This window comes from Eucalyptus grandis, chromosome 11 (assembly GCF_016545825.1).
Source record: "Eucalyptus grandis isolate ANBG69807.140 chromosome 11, ASM1654582v1, whole genome shotgun sequence".
NCBI classification, from domain to species: Eukaryota; Viridiplantae; Streptophyta; class Magnoliopsida; order Myrtales; family Myrtaceae; genus Eucalyptus; species Eucalyptus grandis.
In genome coordinates, this window is record NC_052622.1 from 32,720,462 (window position 1) to 32,744,920 (window position 24,459).

Sequence of the window (24,459 nt, forward strand, 5' to 3'; positions counted from 1 at the left end):
GTTGAGATTACATGTTAGGTACTGAAAATGGGTCAATTAAATTCATTCGAGAGTATAGGTTGTCCTGTTTCCACATATTAGATGATAATGGCAATGCCAATCTCAAGCACTCCCTATATTGCCTGCCAAATTCTCCATCAAAATCTTAACCAAATGGAGTTTAACATGGCTCATTTAGCTAACGGAAAGATGACCAATGGGTGTAATCTCAACCGAGTCTAGGTTTTGCTAAACTGCATGCTTTTCCACTCCACGTGTCACTTTGCATGTCTTCCCTCCCAACAAAGTAGCATCAACTCGACACCTGTCCCCCAAAACCCTAACTCTTCCGCTATAATCCTTCAACACTTTGACCCACACAAACGCTGATTCCACCCATCTCCACCTTCGTGAGCTCCTAAAATCATCACTCAGATCAATGGCTGATCGTCACTCCAGCCCAGCCCAAGTCCAGAGAGCCCCAAGACCCACTGACGCCGCTCCGGCCGCCACCCCTGGCGGTGTCTTCCTCCAGAAGCTCCACGAGCACGCGCCGAACTCGGCCCAGCTCCTGGGCTTCCTCAGCCTCCTCGTCTCCGGAGGCATCTTGCTCCTCCTCACCGGTCTCACGGTGACCGGCACCGTGATTGGCCTGATCCTATTCACGCCAATCATCATCATCTCAAGCCCAATATGGGTCCCGCTCGGCGTGGCCCTGTTCGTGACCGCCGTGGGGTTCTTGTCCGTGTGCGGGTTCAGCATCACGACCTTGGCTGGCATGTCGTGGCTGTACAGGTACATCCGTGGGTTCCACCCGCCTGGGTCGGACCAGGCCGATTATGCGCGGAACCGGATCTTCGACACGGCCCGCCACGTGAAGGACTATGCCAGAGAGTATGGTGGGTATTTGCATAGCAAGTTGAAAGATGTAGCTCCCGGGGCATGAGCAGATGAAGAGAGAGAGAGAGGGACTTTATATATTTGGAATTTGATGGAGCGGCGATCTTGGATTTTTGTTATCGTTCATTTCTATCATCACTTTGCCTTTTTCAGCTTGCTTATGTTCGCTTTGGCTTTGATGTTATATGTTTGTACGAATTTTTGTCCTCTTCTTCATTTTATATGGAAATGCATAATGTTGGATGATGGACCCATAATTCGTGTAATTGCATGTTAGCTAATAATTCCGCTTTGTCCAAGATTGAGATTTTCTTTATTGTGAATATAGATGAGCATTCTCCTTTTCTTTTGCAGTGGCATTAGTTATTTGCTTATGCTTTGTAATTTTGTGTTTTTCATTTATAACATGCCTAAAAAAATTCGTACTTTCAATGTTGATTGAGAATTGATGTTTCCTATTTGGTCCCTTTGGATCGCTTCTTAGACCAGAACCATTCGTTTCAAATTTCTACTTCTCTATACATATAGCATAGGATCTAGTTTGGAGGGTTGGTGGCTAGGTCTGTCCTGGAGTAGGTTAATACATGAAAGTAGATGCCTCAAAAAAACTTAAATATTATGACAAGTAATCAGTGCCAGATGATATTAGGTGGATCTTATCGTCTATGTGGAGAAAGGGGCTTTGAACATAATGCCACATTTTAAAATAAGCTAAAAATGAAATACTCTCCAAAAAAGAAAGAAAAGAAGAAGAAATAACTGGGGTAGTGGTGAGCTTCATTGATTGAGTAGTTGTGGGTGGTGATTTTTGAGATTGACCTTCAAATAAGGACCTTAATTCTGTTGGATTCAAAGCTTGGGAGAGTTCTGGGGTTTTCATTTCCTTTCCAGCCTTTCCATGCTAGCAAAAATGCACAACATGACATTGACAGCAACAGATAGTAAAGATCGTTCATGGAAACTAATCGATTAACAAAAGCAAAGTCACAGAAACAGAGACACAAGATAGTAGGTTAACGGTGACCATGTACTTCTATTTAAATGCATTTGTGATGTAGCCCGGCAGGGGACTCGCGGGGTGGCGTGGCGATCTCGGCGGCAATTGGTCTAGCCTGTTGCCATTCTCATCATAGTAAATTACGCCTGAGAAGTTCAGCGGCTGACATCGATCCCCCATCAGGATCGTCCTCTGCCACACTCCTCCGTCTCCGGCGACCTCCTCACCACCATCTTGTTTGTTGTAGGCTGCCTTTTTCTTGTTTCTTCTACTGATTTTCGTGATGAAGACCTGTTTGCCGGGACTCCTTAATGGTAACTTCGGCATGAATCTTGAACTCTTTGGCTTGGCTTTGATGAGCTTTCTCGAGATTTGGCTCGCTTTCTTGGCGCACAGGGCCATGAGGGCCGACATGGACACGAGCAAGCTGAGCGACAGCCGCTTTGCTGAGCTCGAGCCGTGGCCTTGCGATGCACGGTTCATGGTTTGAAAGATGTGGAGAGAACTGGAAGGAAGATTGTAATGCCTGCGAGTTTAAATTTGAGCCTTGTGCTTGTGCTCAAGTATTTTATACAAGTTGCTGGTAGTTGGTATCTTGTTCGGGCCACCGGTTATAGCCGGTGGTTTTGGGCACTTTGTGTTGTTTCTTTCTCATTCTCATAGTATCTCTCTTTTTCTATAGTTGGGCTAAAAGTCAGCGTCTTAATTATATTATTCCTCTCATAATATTTCTTCTGATGGCGCTGTATTGATTATTTCTTTTGGGGGAGATATTAGGAAACTTCGGTGAGTTGAATGTCTGTCGAGCTTATCCCTCAAAAGCTCATTTGAATCATTCAATCTGGCTCAACTTCTGAACTGTGATTAGCTGGTTAATGATGATGGTCATCATTGATCTATTTTACAAGGTTATGTATCATCATGAAGCTGAACTCGACTTTGAAGTGCTGTGGAGATATTGCTTTGTCTTTGGGCAGATCTTATGTTGTTTTCCCGATGCCGTTGGATGCACAAAGCATGACAAGAAGTAAAAAAAGTTTTAAGGAAGAGTATTAAAGGGCAATTGTTGTGCTGTCATTTCGCTTTTAAGTAAGTACTCATCTTGAAATATATACATGCTTGGTATACTAAGATTTATATTTCCCATTTATGTCTATATACGAAGATTGGCCATAAAACTAGGAGCCATTCTTAGTATATCGAGCAGTATACGATCCTGCATTCGCGATACTATAAGGTCGGGTTCGCGACCGTCCAGCAGGTACTGTTAGTGCCGTGGTTTATTGGTTAGCACATAAATATCGCTCAAATGGGTACTTTCTTATTGTGGAATTTGGACATTTAATGTGTCTTTTCTTGTCCGAAATGGCAAGGCAATCGCGTTTTCAATGTACGCGCTATGAGCTGTGTTATTTATCAGTGGGGACGGGAGGAGTAGGTGAGTCGGTGAATGAAGGCCCCCATATTCAATAACCTCGTCCATTCTTTTAAATCAGTTTGGTTAGTGTCTGCCATTCAATTTCTGGCTGAGTTGTGAACTTGAGGGCTTCGGGACCACCCCCGTCTCATCTGCCTTTTCTGTCGCTAATTATGTCCGTCCACTGCAAAAGATCATCTCGAAAAGCTCGATCCAGCTTCGTCTTCTACCTTGGTTAATAGCCTCTCGTTTCTTGTTCTTTATAGCTGCTCAGGAAGCTGCTCGTATAAGTTTAAGCGTTCGCAGCTGCACCTGTTTTGTCGCTCGTTACATGATCTCATTGTAGCCGGTGCGGGATAACATGGTCACGGTACAGCCAAAGCCATTACCGTTTGCGCCTCTCGCTACAAGCTTTTCGTCTGCGTTTTTGGCTGTCAGTACAATTGTCAAAATGAATGCTTCAAAGTGGAAAATATTCGTGAATATGAGTACCATGTTGAGAGAGAGAGAGAGAGAGAGAGAGAGAGAGCATTTCCTTCGAGTTTTTTATGGTCCTTTCCCATCCATACTTGAGCTTCAAATCCTGATAAAAGAAGCGTTCAATGTGAAGAAACGTGCTATCGGGGATGGTACTGATCTTCGACCGCCAAGAAGGGTGTGCTGAGCTAACTGGTTCTCTTTCGGTAAAACAAGATGAGTAAAGTATTGAGTCTAACTTTACAGAAGTTTAAACGTTCCCGTTCCATGAGAAGCGCCCGAATATTAGCTTTCGCGATTGTATATCTCTAGAAGCGTTGGAGAGCCTGCGTGCATATTACATGTGCGTGGTATAGGTACTCTCTTTGGTCCTAAGCAAGATCTTAAAGGTTTTGACATCCTGAAAACAGATAAAATTGAGGGAGGGGTTCTCCCTCGATAAAAATGGAACTCCCACGGGGAGCCCAGCCACAACAACCCCCTTACAGGGGTTGAGGGTAACCCCGCTTGGATCCCGCGACGCCTTCCCTCTTGAAACACAGGGGCGTGGTGCAGATTTCATGTGCGTGGTACAGGTACTCTCTCCAATACAGTTCCTTTACTAGCTGTAGGCATTATGAACATGGATCCTGAGGCTAAGCTCACAGGACACGCGTGATCCGTATGTAGAGGCCAAAAGGAAGTCCAAATGGAACTCGGGATAATTGTTCAAAAGTCCTAAACCTATTTTACAGAGACCAATTCATTCATGAATCATTCAATTGTACTAAATTAGCTCCAAATCTTTTGACGATTTGCTAATGTAATCCTAAATTATTCAATTGTGTTAATTTAGTCTTAAATTTTTAATGATTTGCTAATTTAGTGCTAAATTTATTATTAAGATATGTGGCTAGAAGGAATACATTGGCAAATCATAAAAAAGTTTAGAAGTAAATTGGTACAATTGAAACGTTCAAGACCAAAATTGACAAATCGTTAAGAGGTTTAGCACTAAAGTGGTAGAATTGAAAAGTTTAGAATTGAATTGACATCCGTATAATAAGTTTGGAACTTTGTAGACAATTTTTCCAAACTCATTCAATTTTTCTTTTCATATGCGCATGTTCCATGCCCATCTAGTAGGGGTGATTATGGTTCGGATAGGGCCAATTCAGCACCTAACCCGAAGACCAACCTGCACAGTGTTGGTCCCCAATTTTTGGGACCGTGGACCGACTTAGTTGAGCTTGGGACTGAGGAGGAGGATGCCGTTTGATGCTGTTTAAGTTAGAATTTGTTTTTTAGTCAGGATAGATCTGGGTTGGACTAATCTTAAACTCCTAAAATTGAGAACCAACCCGCATAGGATTGGTCTATGTATTTTAGGATTAAGGACCAACCCAGTCCTCTTAAAAATTGAACCAGGATTAACAGGATTGGGCCGATCTATGGTCAGTCTAGGGTCAATCCTGGACCGATACTCACCCTTATTGTCTAGTTATCTAGTAAGAAAATTAAAGTGTACATCGCTGACATGAAGAGAACTTTTGCACGTGCAATCTTATGAGCTCTTAATCTAAGGATTAATAGAGAGCAAGTTGTTTTATTTATTTATTTATGTTTGGGTAAAACCCTCGAGATAGAAGACGAGCAACACTACCTGCTCAAAATTCTTTTTTCACTGCCAGCGTTTGATATAATTCATTTTTTTATGCGGATTTCTTTTGGTGATAAGTTTTTAGGCATGAAACTTGGAGATGCTTATAAAACTCAGCTCGCATATTTAAAAGGAGAGGATGATGCGCGTATAGAGGCCAAAGGCTTTTGCCAATGCTTATTTAGTTCTTTCGGGGATTATCAACTTAATATGCATTACTTTGTTGATGTTTGAAGGTATGTTTATTTGGTGGAAAATATTTTCCTCTTTTTTCTGAATTTTTATTCGCTTAGAAAAATGAGTTGACGGAACCAAGTCTAAAAAAGTGATTTCTTTTTGGAAAGAGGAAAACATACTTTAAACGTAACTAGATATCGGCGCCTAAGCCTTGGGAGTAGAAAGTCCAACGTTAACAACTTCTTTCCTGAAAAGTATTTTTCTTTATCATTAAGTTTCCCGCGAAACAAATGTACCTTTAAATTACAAATTTTTATAAATTACTAATATTAATTGAAGCCTCTTACAAACTTCTTTTCGTCTTTCCAATTTAATTACCATTTACAATTCTCAGTGGAGCCACTTATAACTATTTATGCGATTCTCTTGAAATTAGCAACTTTTACAATAACTCATAAGCATTTTTGTTTCAAAATTTGCCGACATTCTCCGCTCGTCAATCCTCAAATTAAATCGACAATTCCAATTTGAGTTACCAGATAAATTTTTCATCAAACTTACCAATTCATCTCAGTCTACCAATTTTTCAACAGATCGATTCATGAAATCGTGGGGGTGTTCACCGTTCATTGCTGATGGATTCAAATCCATTTGGATCGGGAGGGGCAGCGAGAGTGGGCATTAATACGCACGACGTGGCGGCTGGCCAGGCGAGCCGGCCCAAAATCTGGGGCCGGTCAGGCGGTTCGGCGCCAGAGCAGAGCCCAAACCATCTATAAATGCAGCCAGACCGCGTCCTTTCTCTTCCTTTCCTTCCTCCCTCGCTCTCTCTCCCGCTGTGATCTCATTTTCTCTCTCTAGCGAGAGGGAGAGAGAGAGAGAGGAGAGATGGCGAAGGCGCGCAAGGCCAAGAACACCAACGACGACTCGAAGCCCGACAATCCCGGCGCCGTCGTCCGCCACCAGAAGCTCTGCCTCTCCGTCGACCTCCCCAACCGGAGAATCTACGGGTGATTCCTTCTCTCTCTCTCTCTCGCGTTTGAAATCGCGAGCGCTCGCTCGGAACCGTTCTCTCTCTCTCCGCCTCAATCCGCGACTTGCGATTGCGCCTCCGGAGTGCGAGCGAGCTCGCGGCTTCCGATCGCCGTCGCATTGTGGACGCTGCCCGCCCGCCGTGCGCGCCGCGCCGCGCCGCGGCGGTCGAGTGTGTTGGAGTAGCTCGAGTCGTTCCTTCCGATTGTTTTTTTCCTCGTTTCCTGTTAATCGGTCGAGGAGGAGCTCGTCTAGTGTTCCGTGACCTGAACGCACGTCGTGTGATTGTCTGTCTTGGGGAGCTGTAGTCAGTCTGGAGTTAAGAGTTTCTCGCTCGGCGCGTGCCGGAATTGCGCGGTTTCGTTTGCGCGGCTCCTGTGGGGTCGGATGTCGATCGTCTGTTGATTGTGCTGATTTGTGTGTTAGTTTTGGCTCGTCGAGGAATTTATAAGATACTCGAGGCCTCGACGCTTGCAAAAACCCGTCAACTTCGTTCTGGCATGTCTATTATCACTCGAGAAGAGTCCAGTATACTCTCTCCACGCCCAACGGCCGTGTTTCTTTAGTTCAATTTCCCGGCTGGCGAAAATTGTGTGTTATTATGGTGTATCTTCTCCTAATAATCAGAAAAAGAGACCATCTTCATTGCGTCTCTATGTTTTTTGTCCCGATGCAATGACTGCACCTGATGTATTTTTGAAAGAATTTTAAGTCAACTCAGCATTTATGCACTTCAAAGTAATGCTTGTCTTTTTGGAGTAGCTTGATGTCTGGGTGGCTTCATTGGCAATTTTTCGTATGCCTTTTCGTAGGTATACGGAGCTAGAAATTGCAGTTCCAGATATTGGAATAGTGGGATTACATGCTGAAAATCTGGGGATCTCTAGTGTTTTGGTTGATGGGGAGCCTTCTGAGTATGAATACTATCCCCACTCTCAGAATTTAGACAATGAGAGAAGATGGAGCTCCGTCAAGTCTCCAGCTTGTGCTGCTGATGTTGCTGGGTCTTTGTATCTATCAGCTCTGGAGAGGGAATTGGTCCCAAACTTATTAATTAACTGCTGTAAGGGTTTCAAGGTGGAAAATGAATCGCAGGAGCAATTGGCGTTAGAGAATGCTTCACAGTCATCTGGCGAGGTCAAGCAGGTAATCTGAGTCAGCTTTTAAATGATGAGAGGCTACTGGATTTGATCTGAGTTGAAGAGTGAACTTACTTGCTTGATTTTTGCCCAATGAACTGCTGTTTGAGGAAAATATGCTAAAACATGTAGTACTTTAAGATCAGCTATTCAAGCTTCTATTTCTACACTGAACGGACAGTAATACAAAGTCTTGCTTATGCTTCCTACATTCGTACTTAGAAGAGTGTTGATTAGCTGCTGGCAGACCTTAAGTACCCCCTTTTGCTTATTACACTTCTGTTTCTAGTGGGAGTGATGGTTTCTATTGTTCATTGCCTTGGATTCATGAGTTTACACAAAGAAATTATTGCGTATGGCATGGTCAATATGTTTTCATGAGGTAAGCTTCTGTTGGTTCTTATGTAGGTTGATGTTTTATGCAGAATGTAAAGCTGGTGCGAATTGAGTATTGGGTGGACAAAGCAGAGACAGGCATTCATTTTGAGGATAATATTCTTCACACTGATAACCAGATCAGGCGGGCTCGTTGTTGGTTTCCCTGTATGGACGAGAACTCACAGCAATGCTGGTATTATACGATGGCAATTTTTGTAGTCATAGAGGATTAATCTTGGCTTGTTGCCTTTCTAAAGGTTATTCAGTTATTCTTTTATATAGAAGAATATAAGAAGTTGGGTTTATTCTGTTACTTTGTTCAGCTATGATTTGGAATTCACAGTGGCCCATGATCTTGTTGCTGTCAGCACTGGGAAGTTGCTATATCAGGTGAGGTAGAGAAGATAACAATCTAGTGTAACACACTTAAGATTTGTTAGCATAATTCTGCTGCTGAAATGCAGGCGATAATCGTGACAGTATGATGCACAAACTCATGTCTATGTCAAATAACTGATTCAAGTGGTTGGATGTGTGATGTCTTTCTATAGTCTTTTTTTTTGCTGATGTATCAATGTTTGGTGAATCTCTCTCTTCCAGGGAGAATTGGGACATATGATACATTTCGACATACCTTTAGTTTTATAAAATTGTTTGGTTGAGTCAATCTGTGAGCTTCAACCTAAGTGGATGGTCAGTACGATACATCATTTTGAGGAAATATTTGTGGAAAGCTATTCTTTCTGGCTCCTTTTTTTCCCCCTTTATCCTGTCATCATCCATTTAGACATTAGTGAAGTGATGAAGCAGATTCTCTCTCTCTCTCTGTGAGAAGTGACAGTCATATGTTGAAGTTATTTTGAATATTGTCACTGACTTAAATGATGTGCATGGAATTCAGTGTAAACCTAAAGTTGATTGATGGTATTTTATTCTAATAGATGATTTACTTGACTATTTTTGTATGGGTGATTAACCAAGGCCTGACATGAGGCCATGAATCCTACTAGCATCCAGGGCATAGGATGTCATTGGTAGTATTTATAACTTCTTTTCCTCTGCTCTTTTTCATTCATTTTGTAGGGGTAAAGGATGAATATGATATGAACACTGATGTCTAGTTAAGCCAGTTTATAATTCTTGAAAGGATTTCAATATGAGCTATTTAATGCAATATGATATTTTCATTTATCCATGAGCACATCATATGTATGTTTGTTAGATTTCTAATGACAGATAAGCCCTATATAACAGTGATATTTTGACTTCTGTTTGGTCGGTTAATAATTTTGCAGTACTCAGCTTGAGCTTCATAGGAAGCAATAACTTGTTGTTTTCCAGTTGATCATTGCTGGTTGTGTGATATTCTGCGCATGCTTTGCAGGTTTTGAGCAAGGATGATCCTCCTCGCAAGACTTATGCATACAGGTTAGATGTTCCAGTTAGCGCTTGGTGGATATCCTTGGTGGTTGCGCCACTTGAAATCTTTCCAGACCCCCAGAATTGTCTCATCTCACACATGTGTTTGCCTGCTTATAAGTCCAAGCTACAAAATACCGTGGCATTTTTTTATAGTGCTTTCAGGTTTGCCCACCAACATAGATTGCATTGGAAATTGACTTAAAAGTTTGCTGGATTTTGCTGTATTCTGTAGCATTGTTTATTGACGTACAATCCATTTTTAGCAGCCATTACGAGGAGTACCTTGGAGAGAAATTTCCATTTGGATCATACAAGCAAATTTTTATTGCACCTGAGATGGCAGTGTCATCATCGAGCTTAGGGGCCTCAATGAGCATATTTAGTTCCCAAGTTTTGTATGATGAGAATATCATTGACAAGGTTTGGCTCTATGACATGAGTGTGGTTTTGCCTTTATGTAAGCTTAGAAACATGTGCATTTGCGCTAACACCCAATGCTTGGGAGACCTTTAGAGTATGGAATAGGTAGTGATAATATTGCGATGGTACCCTTAGACATATGTGTACACAGAGCAGTGACAAGGTAGTTATATTTGCTATCCTCTGAAGAAGATTTTTTTACTTGCCCATGCTCTTTAGAGCAAAGGTATTTTAAACTATTTAACCATCTCCCTATTCTGTGATGCTTTCTCGAGTCTTTGGCATCCACTGGTTGCACCTTCCTTGAGCTACCAAGACCTCAAAGCATCCATGTTGCCAGCCAACTTGATAGTGTTTAAGAAGTGCCTCTCCAGCAATTCCTGTTCTGTGTCCTACTCCATGCAAGCTTCTAAAGCAACATGACACCCTGATGACTATGCTATCCCTACTTCTCTTATCAGCATTTTCTCGTTCTCTCTCTCTTGCCTAAATCCCTGATGCTTTTAGTCTGTTACTGTGATTGAAAGATGCAAACTCCTTGATTCCCATATTCTTACATGCCAAACTGAAGTTTTTTTTATGTTGCTCGCTACTCTTTCATAGTCTGCATATATGAACGTTTAGTATGCTATCTAGTAGCTTCAGTTGTTCAAATTAAAAAAATTTCCTGTCATGGCTTGTTTCCATGTCATGGGGCTTGTTCTCTTGAGTTTCCGAATTCTATGAATGCCTCTACTGCTTTTTCACCCACAAATTGCCTTCAAGTCATGAAGAAGTTATCATACTTTGCAAACGAAGTGTAGTAGAAAGAAATCTAATGTTTTAATTTTCTCACTGAAAAGTTGCTTTCCTGTTTCTAAAAGTTAGGTTAGTGATGGCAGACATTAATTTTGTTGTTACAGACCATTGACACAAGGATTAAACTAGCTTATGCCCTTGCAAGACAGTGGTTTGGTGTATATATCACCCCAGCTGGCCCAGATGATGGTAAGTGGCTCAAATTTCTTTTGTTCAGTCCTTTCTTCCTATTGGTAGTTTCTATCCTCCATGTCTTTTGACGGAACTACCCCACTAGATTCCATTTGCAGTAACACGCGTTTCTTCCGGTTTGCAGAATGGTTGTTGGATGGTCTTGCTGGTTTTCTTACAGACTCCTATATCAAGAAATATTTGGGAAACAATGAGGCACGATATCGGAGATTCAAGGTTCGTAATTTGTTTGAGCATACCTCATTTTGTTCAGAAAGACATTTCATTCTGCATAATGTGATGCATTCAAGTAAATGCAAAGAGGTTCAAGGTTTGTCATTTGTTTGAGCATGCCTCATTTTGTTCAGAAAGACATATTTCATTCTGCATAATGTGATGCATTCAAGTAAATGCAACTCTTAAAAGCTCCAATCGAATAATAAAATTGGATATCCTCTTTGGGCTAAATTTTTATAACATCTGTTGCTTTTGTATACTTAGATTCCCAAATTTCTTGTTGCCCATGTGCTTTTTTTTACATGTTTGTATTCACGTATGTTTGTGATATGATCTGATACATAACTGGAAAATGATCTTTGGTATCTGAAGGTCCATTGTCTAATGCTTTTTTCTATTTTATAATAAGGCATCTCGTGAAAATGATTGGAAGTTAGTTTGAGGAGCCTTGTCAGTTGGATATCCATGTTTAAAAATTTAGGGTTTCTGTATAGGATTGTCTGCCTGTGTAGGGGAATATGTATGTTATTGACTTTTCTTTGCTTCTTTCTAGCCCACATTGTGGCTGTGCAAATACGTGTATCCTTTTTGAGCTATGATAGCTCCGGTAAGATGTACTGACTTGTGTTCGTATTGAAAGGTTACGGTTTGGGTTGCGGGCTAGAATGGATTAGTAGAGGTTAAGACATATACTGACTTATGTTCATATTGTCTGATGTGTTGTTACGCTTGTTAATATATCTTTATATTGGCCGTAAAATCACAGTCAGGTGGACCCTAATAGTGTCATCATCAACCTTGTTATCTTTTAGACCCCAAAAAAAAACTTGTTGTCTTTCTTTTAATTAATTGAATGCTTTTCAACGTGCCGGAATGCTTATTTTGCCAAAATGCAGGCAAATTGTGCAGTTTGCAAGGCAGATGACAGTGGTGCAACTACTTTAAGCTCCTCTGGTTCTTGTAAGGATCTGTATGGGACTCAGTCTCTTGGTTTATATGGCAAGATAAGATCATGGAAGTCTGTAAGTTGACATCGATGCAATTTTCTGTCTTGCGACAATTGTTAATTACCTATGGTCTTGCATCTTTTGGGTAATATGACCACTATTTAATTTTTTGGAAGGTCGCAGTCCTCCAGATGTTGGAAAAGCAGATGGGACCTGAATCTTTCTGTAAGGTAAGCGTTCTAGCTGCCTTTTTACTTTTTGCACTATGTTAGAGAGTGCGATATTATGTATATGGATGCTTGTCCAATAATGGTGAGGTAGTTTGTATCATTTATTAAACAGTTGGTTGACTGTTTGCCGTTACTGTGAGTCATGACTGCAGTTTCTTGTTGTGATATTATTAAATTTCCAAAGTGTCTTCTAAAGTGTGCCCTGATTTCATTCAGTGTTTGCCTATGTTCCACATAGGAAATACCAAACCAACGGTTCTTATTTGATCCTGTACCCCTTGTACTTCTCGTCAAAATCCTTGGCTCCCTTACTTGAACTTGGCACACAAGGATGAGTGTCCTTGTTGACATGGCAAAACACAGATCATGGCATGAGATTGGTGTGAGGCTTATCAGATGAGCATGGGAATGGCTTGTTACGATGAACAGTTTGTTGATTTGCGCAAGGTGTTGGACAGTCTCTCTCGGGGAGAGAGATACATTGCTGCGACCTTTTTGCTATAGTCGAGCCATGTGCCATTTTCTAGTTTTTTTACCAATCAACTTATTGTCAGAGCTCACATTATATTTATCCTTTTTTATCAATATGTTAAGCTCAATGTCTTTTAACCTAGTTTGTTCACAGCTTTACTAGTATGTCATAGGATGGGGATTACTTGAAGTTTAAGGCAAAATGGTCCACTAGAATTGTTTTCATGGAAAGGTTCAGTGCAATTCATCCTTTAACATATTACCATTTAAGAGGTTTGTACCTTGAAGAAGAATCAATAGGAAGACATGTTTCCTTGCACCAAATGTTTATTTAACCTAACTTTGGCTGAATCTTTCTTTTAAGCAGAGAGATCTGATTTATGTTCTGTATGTTCTTCATATGTCTTCTGAATTTAAGTTGTTAGTAGTAATGAATGTCACTGAACTGTACTTTGTATATGTTTTTCTCGGGAAATGTAAATCATGATCCTGTTTATCTTTCTTTCCGATATACAGATGTTACAGGCTATTGTTGCTCGTGGTCTAGATGCAACCCAGCCTTCAAGAACTTTGAGCACGAAAGAGGTGATTGCCTTTTAGCAGTATTATTGTGCCTTGTCTCTTGCAGATTCGATTAATCTCAATATTCTGAAATGTCATGTGAATAAAATATGCAGTTCAGGCATTTTGCTAATAAGGTCGGAAATCTAGAGCGGCCATTTCTTAAAGAATTTTTTCCCAGATGGGTGGGATCGTGTGGATGTCCAGTGCTAAGGTGTGATTTACAAAAGTTTTGTTATGTTGGTCCTTGTACCTCTAATGCATTTAACTGATTCCATGTTCATATCCTAAGGATGGGGTTTTCCTATAACAAGAGGAAGAATATGGTTGAGTTGGCTGTTTTGAGGAGTTGTACGGCTAGACCTGATGCAGAACCACCTAACACTAATGCTGAGTCTGAAGCTCGAGAGGCTGAGGTAGGATGGCCTGGCATGATGAGCATCAGGGTTAACGAACTGGATGGCATGTATGACCATCCCATTCTTCCAATGGCTGGGGACAGTTGGCAGTTGTTGGAAATTCAATGCCATTCAAAACTTGCTGCACGGCGTTTCCTGAAGCCTAAAAAGGGTTCAAAAGCTGATGGATCAGATGATAATGGTGATGCAGCACTAGATGCTCGTTCCAGGTTTGTCAATAATGGCCGTTTATACCTGCACACACATTTGTGCCTGCTTGTGCACTCACAAAATCACATCAATTGCATTTTGACGACATATGTTCATTCCTTTGGCAGTTCTGAATCGCCCCTGCTATGGATTAGGGCAGATGCGGAGATAGAGTATATTTCTGAAATTCATTTCAATCAACCTGTGCAAATGTGGGTAAGGATTTGATTAGCATAGGGATGCTTTCATGTTCTGTTATGTTCTGTCGGTGATGGTCATCCTGTTAGCATATATCATGCATGTTGAGGCATATAAAAGGCTTGATTGCTTAGGTTGTTTATCATCTTTCTTCCTTATGAATGTACCTCTTTAGATGTGCATGCGTGCTCTCATGAGGCCTGAGTGTCCATGGAGCTCAGTTATCAGCCACATGGTTTCAGGGCGACTGCATGAAAACTGCCAATGAAAAAGGTGTAGGATAATGATATTCCATTCATTTAAGTAGACCTCAATATTGATTAAACTTACGTGACTCCCAATCTCTCTCTCTCTCTCCATGTGTTTGTACTTCTGTATGAATGCACACACACAGAAACCCAGCCCCAAAACACCCCCATTACTGTCCTGATAATTCTTTGGTATAGATACAAGTCAAAATGACGAAATGGATATTCTTCCCATTTCTGATGAGGCTGTTTCAGTCGTTTTGATTTCCTTGTAGATCATTATTAATATTGTTGGTATGTGTGATCAGGTCAATCAGTTAGAGAAAGACAAGGATGTTGTTGCTCAGGCACAGGCTATTGCAACTTTAGCAGCCCTCCCGGAGTGTTCTTTTGCTATTGTAAATGCTCTAAATAATTTCCTGTGCGACTCCAAGGTAAACCATTTATACACATCCATACTGCACATGATTACTATTGTTAGGTTCATTGCAATAAAGCAGTGGGTTTGCTTTCTCAAGGCCTTCTGGAGAGTTCGAATTGAGGCAGCTTTTGCTTTGGCTACCACAGCATCGGAGGTACTAAAGCTTTCACCATAAAATCTGTTGGATAATTCAGTTGATTTTATGATTCTCTCAAAATGTCTTTCTGTGAAATTCCTTAAATTGTTCATGCCAATTTTTATGAGAGATTGCTGATGGACAAGCCATGCTCATTTAATGAAACACTAGTCTGTTAATTCAAGCTTGAGCGAGATTCTAGGTTTTATTGTTTTCTATTTTTAATGCTGGTTAGTCTGATGCCTTTTCCCTGATTCTCTGGGTTTGCATTTGGAGACCCTGATAGGCTTCTCGTTTCATATATGGGCCATTGTTTCATGTACTTGCAGGATACTGATTGGGCCGGTCTACTACATTTAGTGAAGTTTTACAAGAGCCGGAGGTTTGATGCCAATATTGGGCTTCCCAAGTAAGTTCACTTATTTAAGTGTTTATATTAGTGGATTTGTCAACTCAATTCTGATTTAGAAAACTCTCCTCATGCTAGGCCAAATGACTTCCGCGATATTCCCGAGTACTTTGTTCTTGAGGTAATGCATTGAGGTAGGATCACATTAAGTTGTCTGTGATCATGTGATGTTGCCAGTCTCTCTCTCTTTTTTCTTTTTTTCATAATTTACTTTTCTTGGAGCTGCTTTCTTCCTCCATTAGTTGCTCCCTGTGGAATTATGCATCTTTAGCTTTTTGTTACTTGGGCAAAGGAAAATGTGAATAATGGCCAATAAATGCATTTAGTCCAATTTGTGCGTAAATTTCCAGAAAAATTCGACTGCTTCCTGAATAAACTTCTTATTCCCTGGCTTTATATCCCTGGCATATGACTCTATAGGTCTCTGTAATAATGATGCGTCGGGTACTTTTTCTGTGAAAGTTGTGGCCACATGTCATTAGTTCTGTTTTTGGAGTGTGAGGATTTTGCTGGGAAGTCTCTTGCTATTTGATGTTTCCACTGAAAGCAGCTGCATCGATTTTATCTTGAACATGGTGTGGATTGATGCATTTTGGAATGATTGTAATTGCAGAAGGCAATCCTTCGATAATTTTGTTGGTGAGAACATGGGATCTGGAATGTACTTCTTAATATCAAGTGTTGAATTACACAAATATACAATGTTGACCCTTGGTTCAGGCAGAGGGGGGATGATGCAATTTTTCATGAACTAACAGAGGACAAGTGTCAGTCATGTCTTCTGTACTTTGATCTAAATGAGGAGTTGCAAATATTTCAAAATTTCTATGCATCAGAATACTAATTATTGCTTTATGTAGCTTGATCAGGGCAATGTTCCAAATTTATTTGAATAACTTGAGCATTTAACTGTACTTTCCTTGGTGTTCTCCCTTTCCCCCTTGTTTGCCGGCCTTTGATTACAATGATTTAATTGATTCATATGCATGTATTTTCTCCAAAAAAAAAAAAAAATCAAAACCTCATCAAAGTTACGTACGGTGCACATAAAGATCCAGGTTATGTAAAACGGTTTCCAATCTTCAAGAACACATTTATTGACTCCCCCCTCTTCTTGGTTTATATTTGTCTGGATTTTGTACTAGATCATTTCAGCAAATGGAGAACTCTTTATCCTCTTAAGGTGTCCCCTTTGTTAGATACGTGGGGTAATGACACTGAAACCATTGCTGACTTCTTAAAAATTACACATCCAGTGGATGGGTGTTAAGATCCTAAGTAGAGGTTCTGATAAAATTCATCCTTTTCTCCTTGTGGTAGTATTTTCATAATTCTATAACTCTTCTTTTTAATAGTATAATGATATAGCTTTCGTTGACATGAATTAGTATCACATTACATCAGCAAGGCTTAATTCTTCCTAATCAATTAATTGTACTCCTCTTTTTTGTGAATCTGGGTTTTATTTTAAGGCCATGAAGCATTCTTGTTTACACCTGTGGGATTTTGTGTTGCAAAGATCAAAGACTATTTAAGTTAACTTATCTTTTATTATATAGATTCCAATTGCTTCTGACATATGGATAAAGAATTTGAGTCATTTGCAATGGATTCAAGTTAACTCTTATTAAGTCCAATCCGGCTAACTAAAAGCCATTCCCTGTTACTGTTGGTTAAATTCTTCTTAAGTGCTTATTCTTAAATATTATAGAGCTAATTTGCAGAACTAGATTTCATGAGTTAAGTTAAAGGTTGTTTCTCTTCATGTTTGGAACTCATGGCTTGGAATTTGCAAGCTTCTCATTTTAATATATGCAGAAAAAGTGAGAGTAGGATGGGATAAAAACTGGTAATGAGGATTTTTTGAGAGAGAGAGAGGCAGCTGTGAGGTGGGGTGAGCCAGAAGAAGAAGATCAAAATGAAAACCATTGCATTCCTACCACTAATCAGCAGTTCAAATCACATGCTAATATAGAGTGACTGGGAGATAGAGAAGGGGGGGCCAGGGATGGCTGGAAAACCAAATGGAAAAGTTAGAAGGCCTGTGCCACTATACCCAATTCAGCTTTATGAATTGAAGCAAAATGCCACCAATGTTCTCTCAATTTACACTACTGTCACTGGAGAAAGGAAAAGTCCATGGAGTTAAGGGGCTTTTTTTATAGTTATCAGATATTGGTAGTGGGAGTCTTCTGAAAAGGAGGAAGCAAGAAGACATGCAAGGGTGACTTAAGAAGATGAGGAGCAATAGAAACTTGAGATGATCACAGTGCACTGTCACCTACGAGTCTACAGTGTCCCTGATGAAAACAATCAGGAATCAGGTTTTTTCTCTTTCTGAGTAATAGGTAGTGTCAAAGAAATATCCCATCTATAAGATTTTATTGGATTGGAGAGCTTCTGATTTGCTGGTGTGGGAACTAAGCTGATTTTTTGGCTGTAGAATAATTTATTGTTGGATTGGTTGGACCAATAAAGTGAAATGCAGAGGTTGATGTGGTGAAGATGTACTTTTGTTGTAATCATATAAGGATATTTTGGAGCTCCAAATTGGATGTGTACCACTTGAAAATCTTCTGGCGCTAATAGATATTATACTTGTAAAGGGGAATAAAATCATCATCGGTTGGAGTCTTTGATGCTCAAACACAAACATGTGTGTAATGTTCTGCAGAAGGGGCATAAGCTATATTGAAGCAAAAGTGAACCGAGATTCTGTGGGCAGTGGAGTACCTATTAAAGGAAACAAAAGGGTAGAGATGAATGTGAAACAATGGTACTGGTGTCTCAGTTTGCTTTCCTTCTAAATGCTACTTATGTGTGACATGAAATGATTTTGGAACACCAATTCAAGTTGCTTCAATTATTAGATGTGAGTTTTGTTCCTGTTTGGAATAGGATGAGTCTGGGAAAACATGAATTAAAACTTTCAAGACGTGAATCTCATGGAGCAAATATAATGGAGACAATGCATAGGGTGCAACGGTAAAAATTAAACCTCAAGTCAGTAATGGCATGCTTGGAGTTGTTGTAGATGCAGCCTTCCTCCATCCCTGCCAAACCTGCAAGGACACTCAAACAGAACTGCACACCGACACAAAAAAAAACTAACCACGGTTCTGTACAATGCCTTTTGTTTTCCTTTTGGTTATGAAGATATCCTCTTCTTTTTTCGTTGAATGTTCATGGTTCCTGATGATTAAGTTTCCATGTGTTCTGCCTTTTATTTGTCCTGTTTGGATCCTTCACCCAATTGTGTTGTTTTAACTCGGTCCCTCATATCCAGGAACTGAACACTTTTGTGAACTACATAAGGCTTTAATTTCTTTTAATTTTGTTGTTTAACCCGGTCCTTTGTATTTTTAAATCTGCGCATTTTTTTAAGCAGTGAGACTGATATAATTGTGCATCGTGTTTTGTATGTTTGATGAACAATGGAGATAATTATTGTGTTTTTGGGATCATTGCTGGATTAAACCTGAATTAGCTATGTGTCACGTGAAGAGTCTTAATGTCCTCAGATGTTCAAGTTCTTGAGGATATTTTTCTTTGTCAAAGCATCCTGTTTGGCCATATTTGGAAGTCATGATAATTAAGTGCTTTATTGACATGTGACATCAGTGGCTCCTTTTATCCATTTTGTATGCACTATAATTCTTTCAGGCAATTCCACATGCTGTGGCTATGGTTAGAGGTGCAGATGGAAAAAGTCCAAGAGAAGCTGTCGAATTTGTTTTGCAACTTCTGAAGGTAGAGGTTTTCTTGCCTTTACACAACCAATCAACATTTTTTCGTGACTATTATTGCAATTGATGGTCTTATATGACGATAATTGTTGTCTACTGAAATTGAAGTTTTTGGGCTTTTTTTCCAGAGCTGTACAAAAGCTCAATTAGTCATCCTCTCTTTTTTACTCTTTACACCAGTGTTACCTGAAATTACAGTTTAAGGAATGCTACATAAGAGAGCTAAGATACTGTTGCAGCATGTTCTGAAAATGGAGGTTCTACATCATCATAGTCTTGCTAGAATTCATAGGGTGTGTTACCTTCTGTTGCATTCATAAACTATGAGTAGTCTCTATGGCAGTGCTTGGTCTTGTGCCAGTGTTAATCCTAGGTATCAGTATATCCTTCATCTATGCTGTCTTTTGAGTGGTGAGAGGGAAGTAACTTGTTTAGCGTCAGAGCTTCTGTTGATTTCTCACTGTGTCCCTGCCACTCTGCTTTGGATCTTGGGAAGATTATACCTATGGCATGTATAACTTTTCTTCATCCTGCCTTTATGAAATGAATGTTAACTACATGAAAGTGATTTTGGTGCTTCTTTACTATGGGTTTACAGTATAATGACAACAATGGCAACATTTATTCTGACGTGTTCTGGCTTGCAACTTTGGTCCAATCAATTGGCGAGCTTGAATTTGGGCAACAGGTTTGGTAGTCTTGTCTTGCTATATGCTCTGATCAGTATTTAATATTCACTTTAGTTCTTTCCTCATACTTGCCATATAGTCTTTAAATGAACGGGGACTTGAATATATTGTTTGAATACATACATTTGTGAGTTTTAGACTCATCTCTTTGTGAATCTCGTAAGCTACGATATAAGGATGCTTGTGAAAAGCTTAATCCAATAACCCCAAACCCTCCCCCAAAAAAAAAAAAAAAAAAAAAAAAGACAAGAAAACCCTACTGATACAAAAAAAAAAAGAAAAAGAACATTAACCAAAAAGCCCAAAAACCGCAGGGGATAAAATGGAAAGAGTAGATGCTTAGGCTGTGCTAATCGTTAGTCAAAACTGTTGAAAGCATGATTTGAATTAACAACACTGTCATTGAAAAGCATGCCTATGGAAAGGACTTGGTGTAAATTGCTAGAGAAGTCTTCCAATGTCTGGTTTGCATTAGAGTGCATAAATGCCACAATAAAGTCTAATTGCACTGGAAGATGTTTTGCGTTGTTCATCGGTTATAGCACTTTAAGAGCATGTTATGCGACTTCCCTGATGCCTCACTTAGTAAGGCTGACTTATGGAGGTTTAATTGCTGGGATTTTATGGCAGACTATTCTCCTCTTATCATCACTTCTCAAGCGCATTGACCGGCTTTTGCAATTTGACAGGTGATCCATTTGTTTTTGTACCATTAACTCTTACTATGACCTTGTGATCTGAGATTCTATGTGATTGGATATGTCATACACAGGCTCATGCCTAGCTATAATGGGATCTTGACTGTCAGCTGCATCCGGACATTGACACAGATAGCACTGAAATTCTCTGCATTAATCCCTCTTGTAAGTTGCCATACTATAACTGATGATCCACTTAATTGTAAATTATTCATGACTCATGTTTGGGTGTCAATACTTGATGCAGGATCGAATCTTCGATCTAATTAAGCCTTTCAGGAATCTGAAGTCATTGTGGCAAGTCAGAGTTGAAGCAAGCAGGGCTCTTCTTGATCTCGAGTTCCAGTACAAAGGCCTTAATGCAGCACTGTCACTGTTTATTGAATTTTTAGAGGAAGAACCATCCTTAAGAGGTTGTAATTTTATCAAATCAATGGACTTGACAAATCATTTGGTATTTCTATGTAACAATTTTTATTTTCCTTCCTTAGTAATGCTTTCCTAATAAGGTTTCTTTAATCCTTGACTGCAGGTCAGACCAAATTAGGCATGCACGCTATGCGGTTGTGTCAGATGAGGGGGGCAACGGATTCAGCTGATGACATTCAAAGCATAGTAACACTTTTGGCTTTGCTGCGTATGCTTGAAGGCCGTCTAGCTTTTAACAATGTCCTTCTTCGCCACTACTTGTTCTGCATCTTACAGATCTTTGCAGGAAGGTAAGATGACTGCCACTACTGTGATTCAGGACAAATATAGGGATAATCTATTGAAGTAGGCATGAGACACTGCATGTAGTTAGTTGTGGAATCAGAGTGACGACAGAAAAGTTGCTTTCAATTATTCATGCTGTGTGTCAATTTAGAATGAAAAGAGAAGTTCTCTTTTGATTGGTGAAAATGATAAACTTTTGTCATAGGTTTTTGTGGTTGTGATATTTGGTTCGTTGTTTAGATGGGATTGTAATTCTGAGGCCTTCTTTTTTTAGATCCCCTACACTTTATGGAGTCCCCCGGGATAAAACATTTCACACAGGTGATCCTGAGGCTTGTAACGAACAAGAGATTATTGTTCCCTGTTTTACCACTGAAGCAAAGCCTCTAGAAACTCCTGTCATCATCACCAACCAGTCACCTGAAGATGTGGCCATCATTGAAGTTCCGAAAGAGGCAGATACTGTTTCAAGTAGTCATGAACGGAAGAAACCGGTTGTTAAGATCAAAGTTAAACACTCAACTGCGACCAGTAAAGGAGACGAAACAGGAAATCAGTCTGCTGCCGAAAAATCTCAGGGCAGGAATAACGGACCAGATCATGCTGCTAGCAGTTCAGTGTCCGTGGATGCACCTCAAAAGAATTTCACTGAAGCTGTCAGCATTAGCAATCATAATCTTGAAGAGGTCAATTCATGTCAAAATCCTGGTTCACGTGTGACTGCTAGCATCGGTAGTGCTAAGCTGGCTGGTGAGGGCGATGATATGGGGAAGGAACTCCAATGCACTGCCGATTCGGGTAACATGTTGGTGCACCCTCGGCTCCTTGGAGACACTGATTTAGGTGCTGATGCACTTAAGTATGCAAGTCTCCAAAGTCTTTCAGCAGCTACAGTAAATGATAGTTCATTGGCTTTAGGTGACTCTCCTCATAGGAAAGAAAAGAAGGCGAAGAGTGACAAGGACAAGAAACGGAGGCGAGAAGACCGTAAAGGACACAAGGAAGACTCGGAGTACTTGGAGCGTAAGCGCTTGAAGAAGGAGAAAAAACGGAAACAGAAGGAACTGGCCAAGCTTTTGAATTGCGAGCCTTCAAAGACTTCAATGGAGTTGCCAAGTAGAAGCAAAGACCCCGGAATCAAGGAACCTGAGTTCAAATCGGTGACTGTGCAAGCAAAAACAAACGAAGTGGGCAGCTCTAACATGTTAGTTACGAAGGTTGAGGCCAGGGCTGAGACACCGGAGGCCAGCACCGCTCCAAAATTTCGAATTAAAATAAAGAGCAAGCCGCTGAACAGATGATAGGAGGTTTTCCCCCTTTCGGTCTCAATGTGCTAGAAGAGTGTATGTAATTGAACAAATCTTAGACCGATCATGTCTGGCGGTGTGTAGCATACTATACTTTCGCGCTATTGCACAGATCGATCCATCAGTCTCTGCACTCTTCTTGGCTTTTCAGCTAAGCTTTCCAGCAAGTTCCTGTGGAGTTGTATCGGATATGTGCTTCCATTTCGTGAGTCATCAATGAGTGTCGAAAGGGTAGCGTCACGGCGCCTGCACATGCATATGCAGTTCTTCAGTTGTCTCAGTTCCTAAGGTCATGGTCGTTCCGAAGCATGCACGGATATGTTCATCGAGGGCCCAATGGGCAATCTTTTGAGAGTTATGGTCACGAGCTCGAGGAGCGCCGGCTCGTTTTCCCCGAAGACATGAATCGCGGGTTAGGTCGAATTCTGCAACCCTGGTGACAATTCGAACAGGACGGTCGTGTGTTATGCCGCATGGATATTTTACTTGGGATGACACGAATCACCCACACGAGCACGTCGCTTCTAACAGGGACGATCCGACATATCCCTAAAACAGAGAGATCGGAAAAAAATTCTCAATTCGAATTTTTGGACCCCAACCTCAAAATCCCTTTGCTTCTGGATCTGGAAGGGGATGTTTTATGCTCAAAACTATTTGACAGTCATCTTTTTCACTGTTTTGTACAAAGATCTCGTCCCTCTCGAGTACCCACTCTTCCCGTTCGAGTCAGTCCCTGGGGAGGAGCCAGAGTCAAAAAGAGCGGCTACTTTCTGCAGGGACAGTTTGTCGGGTCATCCTAAAGACCTTTCACTTTCTCCCTTAAATTTGTTTTGCTTGGAGGTCGGTTCTGTGAGCTATCGAATTTGAAATCACCTAGGATCCGTCACGAATCATCACTTCTGTATTTCCTCTCTCTCCCCTCCTTCCTTCTATTTTTTATTATTCATGATATATGAAAGTGCATTCTAAAAGCTATTTCTATTTTCTAGTTATTTCCCGTGACAGATCTCTTGATAAATCTCAAAAATTAAAATAGATAAAAGTTACAGTAATTTCAGAAATTTGGCCAATAAAATAGTGGAATGATTTCTAATGCTGCACATCATCATATGTAATTTCGATATGTGTGATATGTGTATTTAAGCAAGGAAAATATGCATAATTTTGCATCAAATATAGTGCGTAGATTCTTACCTATACATTATATTTTGATATATGTGAGTATGAATAAATAATTGTGATCATCGTTCAGACTTTTCTATGTGACTAAAGGGATAATACTTGGAGAAATTGTGAGACGTGCTGTTAAGTAAAGTAAAAATTTTCCTAATAGAGTTTTGCGTTTCGAGTGATTCTATTTATTATATAATCCATACTAGAAATCTCATACTTAGACCCGGCACGTTGGTCGCGAAACACGTGCCAGAAGCCCGATCCGTTGGACTGATGGACGCGCCAGAACTTCATCTTCTTGGCTTTTGCGACGTCCTTAGTACGAATGCTCACAGAAAGACTCCTTGTTTTGTTTTTTTTTTTTTACTTTTGTGGCCAACAGGCAAACTCCTGTAAAAAGCTATGAAACCCTAGAAAATTGATGAGGCCGCAGCCCTTTCACTTTATCAATTCACTATCGTACTTTAATATCTTCTTCTCTGGAATATGGCCCCCTATGGAGCACTGATTTTTCTGGGAAGTTCTATCAAACCTAACAAGGCTCAAGAGCGTTCTCCTTCAGCTATTCTTCTCTAGTCAACATGATCGTGGTGCATCAGTCAGTCTTACTGCCCAACTCTAGCACATATGCGCTTGAAAATTAGTGTGCATATATGTTATCCTTTGTGGCTTGGATTTTATACCTAAATCAATCAAGTTTGATTCTAGACTTCTTAG

General features: G+C 40.3%; 3 protein-coding genes across 4 annotated transcripts; 2 read left to right on the forward strand and 1 right to left on the reverse strand.

The window, feature by feature from the left end:
• The first annotated feature begins 291 nt into the window (after positions 1-291).
• Positions 292-1,178, forward strand: LOC104426097 (oleosin G). Its single transcript, XM_010039039.3, has one exon. The coding sequence runs from the start codon at positions 419-421 to the stop codon at positions 923-925; it is 507 nt and encodes a 168-aa protein (XP_010037341.1). The 5' UTR covers positions 292-418; the 3' UTR covers positions 926-1,178.
• A 734-nt stretch (positions 1,179-1,912) lies between these two features.
• LOC104426098 lies at positions 1,913-2,359 on the reverse strand. Its single transcript, XM_010039040.2, has one exon. It carries the CDS (start codon positions 2,357-2,359, stop codon positions 1,913-1,915), a length of 447 nt encoding a protein of 148 aa, XP_010037342.1.
• A 4,045-nt stretch (positions 2,360-6,404) lies between these two features.
• Positions 6,405-22,733, forward strand: LOC104426099 (transcription initiation factor TFIID subunit 2). 2 transcript variants are annotated; one of them, XM_010039041.3, is made up of 25 exons: positions 6,405-6,596; positions 7,431-7,764; positions 8,183-8,328; positions 8,459-8,525; positions 9,520-9,719; positions 9,821-9,977; positions 10,880-10,964; positions 11,092-11,183; positions 12,080-12,205; positions 12,307-12,360; positions 13,348-13,416; positions 13,509-13,606; positions 13,685-14,020; positions 14,129-14,216; positions 14,755-14,880; positions 14,965-15,021; positions 15,333-15,412; positions 15,491-15,533; positions 19,076-19,162; positions 19,757-19,846; positions 20,478-20,536; positions 20,620-20,710; positions 20,793-20,958; positions 21,078-21,264; positions 21,534-22,733. In XM_010039041.3, the coding sequence occupies exons 1-25, from the start codon at positions 6,475-6,477 to the stop codon at positions 22,558-22,560; spliced, it is 3,987 nt and encodes a 1,328-aa protein (XP_010037343.2). In that variant the 5' UTR covers positions 6,405-6,474; the 3' UTR covers positions 22,561-22,733. The 2 variants fall into 2 exon arrangements, with proteins under 2 accessions (XP_010037343.2, XP_010037344.2); XM_010039042.3 differs by having other exon boundaries at positions 9,824-9,977.
• The last annotated feature ends 1,726 nt before the right edge of the window (positions 22,734-24,459 follow it).